Source organism: Phascolarctos cinereus, unplaced genomic scaffold (assembly GCF_003287225.1).
Source record: "Phascolarctos cinereus isolate Bilbo 61053 unplaced genomic scaffold, phaCin_HiC Scaffold_3;HRSCAF=262, whole genome shotgun sequence".
Lineage (NCBI taxonomy): Eukaryota > Metazoa > Chordata > Mammalia > Diprotodontia > Phascolarctidae > Phascolarctos > Phascolarctos cinereus.
This window is the reverse complement of record NW_027555736.1, coordinates 206,774,334-206,786,362: the sequence shown is the minus strand read 5'-3', so window position 1 is coordinate 206,786,362 and position 12,029 is coordinate 206,774,334. Positions and strand designations below refer to the sequence as shown.

The 12,029-nt window shown below is 38.1% G+C and overlaps 1 protein-coding gene across 1 annotated transcript in view; it reads right to left on the bottom strand.

Moving 5' to 3' along the window:
* The window catches only part of CCDC88C (coiled-coil and HOOK domain protein 88C), a 228,463-nt gene that overhangs the window by 87,305 nt on the left and 129,129 nt on the right, over positions 1–12,029 (bottom strand). The window contains 1 exon segment of the mRNA XM_021000217.2: positions 561–707. Within this exon segment, the coding sequence (XP_020855876.1) occupies positions 561–707 (147 nt within the window).

The window sequence follows — 12,029 nt, the reverse complement described above, 5'->3', positions numbered from 1 at the left end:
TGGAAGTGATTGTTGGTAACTCAAAATAAATTAATAAAATTAAAACAAAACAAAACAAAAAAAAGGATAATAAAGTGAGCAGGAGAACAATTTATCCAATAACAATATAGTAAGGAAAAACAACTTTCAAAGAGTCAAGAACTCTGGCTTAACGCAATGACCAACGATCATTCCAGAAGACCACAAAGAAACATGCTACCTACCTCCCCAAAAAGAAGTGATAGACTAGGAGTAGAGACTGACACATATTACTTGGACAGAGACAACATGGGAATTGTTTTGCTTGACTGTGCATCTTTACTATAAGCCTTTTTCAGTTGGGGGGGGTGACATCCGAGGAAGAGAGAGAGAGATGGAGAGAAAGAGAGAGACACAGAAAGAGAGACAGAGATGGTAGCTATCTCTTACTTGAAAAAAATGAAATGCAAGAAAAAAAAAGCACCTTGTAAATGAGTGCTCTTACTGTCAGAGGTCTATATCCTCTATTAAAAAAACAAAACAGCTAAAAGCTGAAGAGACTGTCACTCCTCAAATATAATTTAATAACAAAGCTTCATTACCAGTTCCACATCATGAAGTTTAGATTTCAACTGCAAATTTTCCTTTTCCAGCTCATGGACTTTATCACCTCGGGCTCGAGCGGCCGTCAGCTGTTCTTCCAACATTGCCTTGGTTTCAATTAGGATGATGTTATCTTCTCTCAACTCCTAGACAGTATAAACAAACATAATGCATTCAGGTAAAATAACTTCTTTATTGAGAACTTTTCCCTTCTACCAGTTCCCCTTATTTAGGCAAAGTGAGTCTAAATAAAACACATCCAAGCAATAAACACCCTGTAGGAAGTTTTGTCTATGAGTAACATTTGGTCATTAACAATATCATCTCATTAGATCAATTCAAATCAATTTTCTACATTTTAAAAAATCCAAATTGAGACCTACCTTTTTAAAACAGGCATTCATTTCTAACCAGAAAAACTGTGATAAGTTGTCTTGAATATTACCGTCAGATCACCTAATCATATTATAATCAGATTCAACTACGAATTTATCACGCACCTACTCTGTACAAGGTCCTGTGCTAGGCACAGAGCTACAATTCAACCAATCAATCAACCAGCATTTATTAAGTGCTTCCTACATGGCTAGTGGTGCAGCGGATAGAATGCTGGGTCTGAAACCAGGAAGACTCATCTTTCTGAATTCGAATCTGGCCTCAGACACTTACTAACTGTGTGACCCTGGGCAAGTCACTTAACCCTGTCTGCCTCAGTTTCTTCATCTGAAAAATGAGCTGGAGAGAAGGAAATGGCAAATCACTCCAATATCTTTGCTAAGAAAACCCTAAATGGGGTCACATAGAATCAGATATGACTGAAAAGACCGAATAACAATAATAAATGCATATTCACTGAATGAACGAAATGATCCTTACTTATATTTATTTACCTATTTAAGTTCTATGTATTTGCATATGTACTTGTCTCTTCTATTAGAATATAAACACAGTGCAAGTTGGTATTGCTTCATTCATTCTTTAACTCAAATACAATGTGTTTTGGGAGAAAAAGCACTAGAAGCTAAGGGAGATGAAGAAAGGTTTCATGCAAAAAAGGGTATCTCTGGGGCAGCTAGGTGGCGTAGTCGATAAAGCACCAGCCCTAGAGTCAGGAGGACCTGAGTTCAAATCCGGCCTCGGACACATGATACTTCCTAGCTGTGTGACTCCGGGCAAGTCACTTAACCCCAATTGCCTCACTTAAAACAAAAAAGGGTATCCGAACTACACCTCAAAAGAACAGAAGGGGGTCTATGATGAAGAAGTAAGAAGCAAGTGGATTCCAGGCTCATGGGAGGCCACTGCAAAGGCAAGGACTTTGGAGGTGCATTATTCTACATAAGGACCAGAGAGAAGGCCAGTTCGGCTGGGTAGCAGACTGGAGGACGAAAGAGTGATGTCCAATGAGGTTGGAAAGACAGGTTGGGGCAGACTCTGTAGGCCTTCAGAAACCAAGCAGAAAACCTGATATTTTATGAACTTAGGACAGCTAAGCAGTACAGCTCTGACCTGGAGTCAGGAAGACCTGAGCTCGCACGTAGCCTCAGACACTAGCTTTGTAATCTCTCTGTGCCTCAATTTCCTCATCTGTAAAACTGGGTAAATAATAATAGCATCCAAGATTGTTATGAGGGTAAAATGGGATAATATTTATAAAGTGCTTAGCGCAGTGCCTGGCACGTAGTAGCTGGTATTTAAATGCTAGCTATTACTTACCCAAAAGGCCATATGAAACTATTGTAGTTGGCTGAGTAGGGGGGTAATATAGTTAGGTCTGTATTTAAGGAAAATTATCTAGGTAAGAGTGTGTAGGATGGATTGGAGATGGCAAATGGGTTGTCATGTGTGAGAAAAAAAGACTACCTGAATGTCTGCCCTTAGAGACCTAGGATTATAAACAGGAAAGGGAAGAGGAAAGAAGAGATGATAAGATATCTCTAATCATAATGCAAGCTAGAAAATAATGAAGCACACAGGAGGTTTAAATAAAGTAGGTGGCCTTAGAGATTCAAGGAAGCAACTGGTACTGAAATACCTATTTGGGCCATTTTCCTTTTTCAAAGTGGATTTTCTAATGCCATATTTGAGCCTTCAGAAAATTAAAAGTTCTCTGCCTTGAAAAATTCTCATCCTGAGCTAGAAGAGGACCATTCTCCAGCAAAGGTAATGCCCCAAACCCAAACACAGCAATTCTGCCTGCCCCGCAGAGACCTAAGTGGGCAGGGGTACCTTTGCCACTTTAGCCCTGTGACCAACTGCTAAACAAACCTAAAGGAAACAACTGTGCTCTCGCTTCACATCACTGTTGCACTCCACATTAGAAGGGCGCGCGGACAAATGTTTTCATCTTCCTTGTACTGACCTTTCACCATTCTGAAGAGCCATTTTGGGGCCCTGCAAGAATGCCCCCCCAACACCCTTGAATGCCTTCAAGCACGCACTGGGAATCTGGACAGCCTTTTCTGGGTGGACAAGAAGCCTGTTATTAGTTTTTCTACCGCCTTACTCTCACTGATTATAACACAAAGAACAGGGTTAGGTAGGTCACTCACATCCTGCAGCTGGCCGGTTGCCCATAGAGATGCAAGAAAAATTGGCTGGGGCACACTTAGGCTGGAATCCAAAAGGACTGGTGGGAAAAAAATCACTCACTTTGGTCAATGGGCAAAGTTGTAATCAAAGGGTAGAATGAAAAACTGTAGATGGTTTGGCTGTACCTCAAGAAGGCATTTCCCCAACCCTTCTTGACAAAGGTGGGGAGCTATGGGTATGGAACATTCTGGTTAGTTTTACTAAACTGTTTCTTTCTTTTTTTGTTTTGTGTTCTAAGGGACAACTCTCTGAGAAGGGGGAGGAGGAAGAGAGAGATGGATCGGGAAATGTATCTGATATAAAACTAAAAGGTAGCAATAAAAATTTATTAAGTCAACTAGAAAAAATCAACTAATTAATAACTCCAAAACAAGCACAAAAGAAGAAAATCAGAGAAGCAGATAAAATGGACCAAAAAATGAAACTAATAACTAAAAGAAGCTGTTTTTAAAAATGCTATGAAAAAATTATAAACCATTAATTATCTTTTTAAAAATCAGTCAATCAACAAACATTTTAAAACACGTATTATGTAGCAGGCATTATGTTAGGCAATATAGAAACAAGTACAAAGAAAGAAACAATCTCTACTCACAATAAACTTACATTCGAATGGGGGAGCTAATAAATAAATTGTTGTGTGTGTATGTATATATTTATACACACACATACACATATACATAAATATATCATATCCATACAGTCGTGTTAATATTTACATGAGATATAAAAGCATATAAATATATGTATAGACACATGCATAGGTATGTGTGTATATACATACATATGCATACATACATATAGATAGGTATATGTACAGGTATGTATGTGTATATACATAGACATGTATATGTACATATATAGATATATATATGCACATATCTCACATAAATATTAAATGAATAAATTCAAGTAAATACTTAGTAGTTAAATTACAAGGTAGTTTGAGAGAGAGGGCACTAGCTATTAAGGGATCAGGAAATATGTGATGTAGAAATAGCATTTGAGCTGCATCTCAAAGAAAGAGAGACTCAATGAGCCAAAGATAGAATGAAGCACATTTCAAGCAGGTGGTGCAGTCAATGCAAAGGTGGGGAGGATAGAAATGAGTGTAGTGCATGAAGAACAGAGGCAAGGCCAGTTTGACTGGATGGGGATGCAGGAAAACAGAGCAACGTCCAGTGTGAACAATGTCCAGTGTGACTGAACAGATATGTTGCTGATTGTGCAGGCCTTTAAAAGCTAAATAAATTAGTTTATATTTTAACCTAGAAGCAACAGGAAGCCACTGGAGTCAGCTGAGTGCAGAAGTTCCACGGTCAGCTCTATGCTTAAGGAAAATTACTTTGGCAGCAGTGTACAGGACAGACTGTAGGGATCAGAGACTTAAATCAAAGTAACCAATTAGGAGGCTGCTGCAATATTCAAGGAGAAAAAGGATGAAGGCCTGAACTATTAAGGTGGTAGATATGAGAGTGGGGAGAATGGGTCACACAGGAGAGGTTTTGTGGAGGCAGAAAAAGCAAGACTTGGCCACTGATTTAATTAGTATGTGGTGTGAGAGAAGCTGAGGAGTTGAGAACAATGCTGAAGTTATGAACCCACGAGACTGGAAAGATGGTGGTGCCTCTGACAAAAACAGGGATGTTTGGAGGAAAGGAAAGATAATGACTTCAGTTTTGGACATGTGGAGTTTGGAATGTCTCTGGGACATCCACTTTTAAATGTAATGTGTAAATGAAGATCACAGGAGAGACTGGGGCCAGACACACACACACACACACACACACACACACGTATGTGTATATACATGAGCATGTATGTATATGTATATATACACACTGTATACACACAAATATGTATGTAAAACACATAAATTACATCTATTTAAGAATTATATATACCTATTTCATTCATTTGTGTACATATAATAGTTAAACCTATGAGAACTAATGACGTTATCAAGACAGCATACAGAAGAAGCAGTAAACTATAGAAGAATCTTGGGGAACAGGCATAGCTGGAGGCAAGATATGGATGATGAGTCAGGAAAGAAGACGGAGGAATATCAGACAGGCAGGAAGATAACCACTATTGTTATAAAGTCCTAGACAGCATAAAGTATCCAAGAGAGGGTGGTCAATAGTGTTAAATGCAGCAGACAGGCTAAGAAGGATTAGAACCTAGAAAAGACCATGAGTTTGGGCAATCAAGAGATCACTGGTAACCTTCCGGACAGCAGAGTTGTGGAGGGAGGAGAATGGAAGCCAGACTGCAAAGGGTTGAAGAATGAGAGAGAGGGGGGAGAGACAGTTAGTGTAGACAACATTTTCAAACAATCTGGTTGGGAAAGGAAGGAGAGGTATAAGACAGTAAGTTGAGGAGACGGGATGGTCTAGTGAATGTTTCTTAAGAATGAGGAAGACTTGGGTTATGTTCAAAAGCAATATAGGGAGAAGTTGAAGATGGGGGTAGGAGAATGATTTTGAGAATATAATCCACTGAGGAGGAAAGGATGGGAAAGGATGAAATGTACAACATGTAGAGGGATTGGCCTTGGGCAAGGAAAACTATTTCTTTGTCAATGACTAGGAGAAAGGTCAAAATTGGGAATTATGTCTCTGCAAGGAGTGAGAAATGGAACTAATTAGGGAGGGGAAAAAAGGATTGCCTTGATGTAGGGAGGGCCCAGGTGAAGTTATATTACATAAATTTGTAATGTGTCTAGTCATGAGGACAGTCAAACTTCCTCTAGCTAAAGAGCAGGATCAGAGGAGATAGATGGAGGCTGAAAGGAGAGGGGCTACTCATTTAGGGCTAAGGGCCAAGGGACTGGAAAGCAGAGATCAAAGAAGTGTTGAAATGGTTGTTAGATTGAGATATTATATTTAACTATTTCAGTTACATTTAGTCTTCCTCTTGGTTTTTCAGTTTAGGAAAACAATTTTATTCTACACCTGAAATATTTCATTCCTATTTTCTGTGTTTCTCTATCCTATCTAGCTTATCAGATGTTGCATATGAAGATTTCTGGCTAAGAAGGCTGGATGGAGTCAGGAAGCCCAGCTCCCACTATCTACTTGAGAAAAAAACCCTGAAAATCACACCAGACCAAATATGGATCAAGAAATCAAATGGGAAACATTAGTGAGTGACTTTTACCACCCCAGAACTACATTTAAAAAGTCACCCAGAAGCCTAGAGATAGCAAAGGTGACCTAAGTCAAAAACAAACAGGGCTGACTATTACACCCAAGAGCACATCAGAAGGTAGAGCCTAACCCTTGCACCAGGCTCCAATGCAGGAAGAGAATCAAGAGAGATATGAGTAAACAGAAGAGGATACCGACCACTATCAAGAATTACTACAGATTAAGAGATACACTTAAAATTTCAAACTAGAAGCGAGTAACACCACCACAACAAGCAGTGATTCAAAGGAAAAAAACTTACTTTCCACAAGGACTAGCTAAATACCTAGAAATGAAGCAAGATTTTTTAAAAATGAAATAAAAGGTCTAAAGGAAAGGAGAATAAGGCTTTCAGAAGAAAAAAGTGATGAACCTTACCTAAGACTCCCTGAAAACTAGAACAGAAAGCAGACAGAAATCAAGGACTTCATGAAAGAGTAAAAAATATTAGAACCAAATTCAAGATAAAAAAGAACATATAAAATCTATATACTATGAAAAATTGTCCTAGAAAAAAAAAAGGATAAGGTAAGATCACTTAGAATCATTAGACTCTCTAAAACCCATAATTTTAAAAAATATCCAGGACATAGTTCAAGAAATCCCAAATAATTGCCATGCTCTATTTGAACCAGAGGGCAAAGTAGAAACAGAAAGTATCCACTGATCATTTCCTCAAAAGAGCCCCAAAATGAAAAAAGTACCAGGAATGTTATAGCTAAAATCCAGTTTCTTCTCTTTTATTTTCTTTCTTCCTGCCTTCCTTCCTTCCTTCCTTTCTTTCTTGGTCAAAGACGAAGGCAACACAGGATCACACACATGGACGTTTAATGGAATATAGGGGCTTTCAAGCATTTCTGATTAAAAGACTTGTGAACCAAATAGGAACTTTGAAATGCAAATACAAGATTCAAGAGATAGCTCGAAGGGGATAGTTTCAGAGAATCATGGAAAGTATGATCGAATAAAGAATGAAGTGAGAAGAACCAGTAGAACAATTAATACAGGGACAATAACAATATTTAAAAACAAACAAAAAAAACCCAACTGAACTCTGATCACAGCAAAGACCAACTGCATCTCTAAAAGATTTATGATGAAGCACATTACCTACAAAAAGATGATAAAGCCACGATGCAATAAGAGACAGATATTTTTGAACATGGAACTGGGTGAATCTATTTTATTTCACTATGCTTATTGTTACAAGGAGATCTTTTCCCCTCTGTTTATAATTGGGGGGGCCAAGTTCTAAGAGGAAATAAGCAACAGTAATACCAAAAAGAAAGAGTCACAGAAACATTTTCTAAGTAAAGAGGAGAACATAAGGAAGCCCAGACAAGCATGGTAATTTTGAAGGTGATGCATTTACTTTATCACATGCTTTTTCAAAAAAGCAAGCAGAATGAAAAGAAATTCATGGTTCAATACAGAATCTTCTTTTTGTGTTCTACATACATACAGAAATGCTCATTTTTGAGGGTGTTTCAGTTAAGAATTTTTAAAAATTGTTAAAAGAAGATGGGTGGGTGAAGTATTTGAAATACCTCAGACACTCTCATTATAGTTTCAGCCCTGAAGATCTAAGGAGGCACCCAAACCGCCTGACAAGGCAAGTCTGGAACTGCACTCAGCCTCCAGAAACCGAGTCACAGGCACTTAATAAGTAACACAGAACTAGATTTCACATATATAATGGGTATCATACTGTTTGCTGTCTCAGTGAACGGGGGAGGGGCTAAAGGTAGGGAAAAAATTTGGAATTCAAAAAAAGTTTAAATGTTAACAATAATTTAAAAAAAAATTAAACTCACTTCTCTAGAGATTACAAAAAAAGCCAACAACTATAAACTAGGTGGAAAATAAGTTGTGTCAGGGTACTGTAGACAAACAACCTTGGAGGTATCACATACCATCCAAAACTGTCAGCTCCATGACGGCAGAAACTACCTCTTCTTTAAACTTTGGATCACTCATAGTTTATGCTTAGTAAATGCTGGCTGGATGCTTCACTTAAGGAGACAAACAGCCCTTCACACAACTGCCAGGAACAGATATCAACAGCACCAGTCAACCAAGAAGGTTCTGTTAGCCTTCTCAGTGTGTAGGGGGTTATGGGAATTCATCAATAAGACAACAATAAGGAAATCAGCACGAGAATAATCTCCAGGGAATTTCTGCTTTTGCTGTCCCTTTCCCTGAAACCTTCTCATCTGCAAATGATGCCCCACCCTCAGCAGAACAGAGACAAATAAGGATGTTTTCAAAGGGAAATGAAAGATCAGGTTCAAACACAGATGACCCTGCAAAATTAATCTCTTCCTGAACTAAGAACTACTCAAAGCTGTTGAATCAAGTCAACAATTATTTATTAAACATTTAATATCATTGACCAAAAGTTCAAAAACATATGATTACCAAGCTCTTCCCCCAAAGTCAACACAGCTCTCATCCCCCACAGGAACAATAAAAAATTCTCTACTCTGTAATTTTAATCATGTTATTTCTAGGGGCAGCGGTTGGAAGGGATTTCTCTTGTGAATTACCAATAAATATAACCAAATAAATAGACATCAATTGGACTCCTTTCATGATATGTACAACAACTGACATGAACACCAGAAATAATGAGAAACAGTACTATGAATAAAACAAACTTCTTTGCACCTCAGTTTCCTCATTTGTAAAACGGGGATGATAATAATTAGCACCTACCTCATTGGTTTTTTTATGAGATCAATCTAGATAATCTATGTAAAGCTCTATGCAAACCTTAAAGTGATATATAAATGCTAGTTATCATTATTAGTTTTATTAATATCATCACCTCAAGTTTTACATCGATCCTTATAACAGCTCATCTGATTAGACTCAGCCTTATGTTCTTGGCCTGCCAAGATCATTTTAGACTCTGGTCCTGTTACCCAGTGTATTAACTATTCCTCCCATCTTGATGTGCTCTGTAAATTTCATATTATGCCTCTACCCAAGTTACTGATAAAAATGTTTAAAGCACAGGGCCAAGCACAATCCCACTGGAGAACTCTTGCCATGCTGACCCCAAACCTTTAATGATTCTGCTTTGAGTCTGACCACCCCACCAAGTTATGAATGCATCTAATTATATTATCCGGTCCACATCTCTCCATCTAATAAATATGCTGCATCACTGGAATCCAGTGTATGTCTTAGTTGTTTATTTTTTCCTTCAGTCCTTTTGCATTATAAAATAGGATTAAAAAAAAAATCTAGAGGGTGACAACTTAACAGGTGAGCAGTCAACACCCCCCAGTAACCTGGTACCCTCCTACATATCCAGGCTTATCTCATCACTTTTCTTCATGAACTAAGTTTCTCAGCTAAGCCAGAATGCTGAAACATTCTCTTCTTGAAACACTCAAGGGTTTTCTCCATATCTGCTCACAGTATTCTCTAAGCATGAGCTGTTTTTCTTCTACTTCCCAACCATTAAATCCCAATTCAAATGCTGCCTCCTCCATGAAGGGTTTCCTAATTTTCTTGCCATTAATGACCTTTCCCCGGACTCTCATATAGTTCTTTGTGACTATGTCTCTAATACACAACCAAATAATCTTGTGTCTTAGTTGAGAAAGAATCATCGCCAGAAAGTTGGCTATAAAATGAGGTGAAAATTTTTTGCTTTGCTCACAGTAACTCATAGAACTATCTATATCAGTACAATAAGGAACCATGCTAGTGAAATCATGTATGTTTCCATGTATTAAAATATTTTTTAAAATTTATGTCCCAGGGGCCGCTAGGTGGCATAGTAGATAGAGTACCGGCCCTGGAATCAGGAGGACCTGAGATCAAATCCGGCCTCAGACATTTGACACTTGCTAGCTGTGTGACCTTGGGCAAGTCACTTAACCCACTGTCTAGCCAAATAAATAAATAAATGAATAAATGAATGAATGAATAAATGAGTGAATGAAAGAATGAATAAATGAATAAATTAAAATAAAACAAAATTTATGTCCCAGGTGGAGCTGTTAATAAATGTTTAACAACCAATTCTCCACAAAAAAGTACTCATGACATACTTTAAAGTTTAATCTACATTATTAACATATTCTCCATCATTTTCTTAAGTTTTGACAATCAATAAATGATAAATCAAGCTCTGATTTGTAGTGTTTACTTTCCAAGGTGTAAATGCTCAAAATTTAACAACTGGCTCTTTAGAGCGAGCACAAGTTGGTTCCAACACACCTAAAGTACATGGAAGAATTAAATAACAATGCTGGGCACTCACATAATGCACTATGGCTAGCAAAGCACTTCACATACCTTACTATACTTGTTGCATGTGTGTGTGTGTGTGTGTGTGTGTGTGTGTGTGTCATAAACACACACACACACACACACACACACAGATCCCACTTCTAATTATTTCCATACTTACTCTGTGCATTATCAAACACCAATTTTTCAAAATCTCAAGATGGCTTGCTAACATACCCAATACCCATTTGGGCTGCACATGAATTAAATGAGTTGGTCTATGTTCAGGGAATATAAATTAGTTTTAAAACTACCATAGATATCCATAGATTAGGAGCAGGAAGATAGTGTAGAAGTCATCTTAGTCGAAACCCTCCATTTTACAAAGCGGGAAACTGAAATTCAGAGAAGTTACCTGACTTGTCTAAGGCTGAACAGACACTAAGTGTCTGAAGCTGGATTTGAACCTAGGTCTGCCTGACTTCAAGCGTTCTTCTGACAAATGCTGCCTATGTGACCCTACCAAAGTTACTGACACCTCTGTGCTCTAGGCAGCAAGATTAAGTTGCAGACTGGATAATAGGGATATATGTTTTGCATGATTTGACATGTTTAATCATACTACATGCTTTCTCAGTGACTAGGGGAGAGGATGGAGGAAAGGAGAGAATTTTGGAATTCAAGATTTTTTAAAATGAATGCAAAAAAAAAAAAAAGTAAAAATATAATTTAAAAAGATTAAGTTGCAGAAAAGGAAGGCATTGGCTTACGCTGACAGAGGTAATTGCTAAGAAGCAGCTAGGTGGTGCAGTGGATAAAGCGTTGGACCTGGAGTCGGAAAATCTGAGTTCAAATCCTACCTCAGACACTTACTAGATTATAACCCTAGGGAAGTCACTTAACTTGACTCAGTTTCCTCATCTGTAAAATGAGAATAATAATAGCACCTTCCCCATAGGGTTGTCCTAGTGCATGCATTCCCTCTGTTATTTCCTATTTATTTTGTATGTAGCTTATTTGTAGACATTTGTTGCATGCTATCTAATCCATTTGGTTGTGAGTTTCTTGAAAGCAGGGAGTCTTTTGCCTTTTTTTGTTATCTCTAGCACTTATTATAGAGCCTGGCACATAACAGGCATTTAAATGTTTAATGACTGCTTGGTTGGTGTGAGGATCAAATGAGAGTTAACACGTGAAGTGCTTTGCAAACATTAAAGCACACATACACGTTAGCTACTAATGAAGGATTTTCTATACCAGGGATTTCTCTATAACAGGCCCGCACAACTTGCCACCCACCAAAGGATTTCCTCTACATACAAAGGATGTTTTCCTCTACACTTTTCGAGGGCCGCCCAAGACCCTGTGGCGTGCTGCAAGTGGCCCGAGGGGGCCACAGGCTGTACAGACCTGATCTATAACAATGAAATCACTACCCAT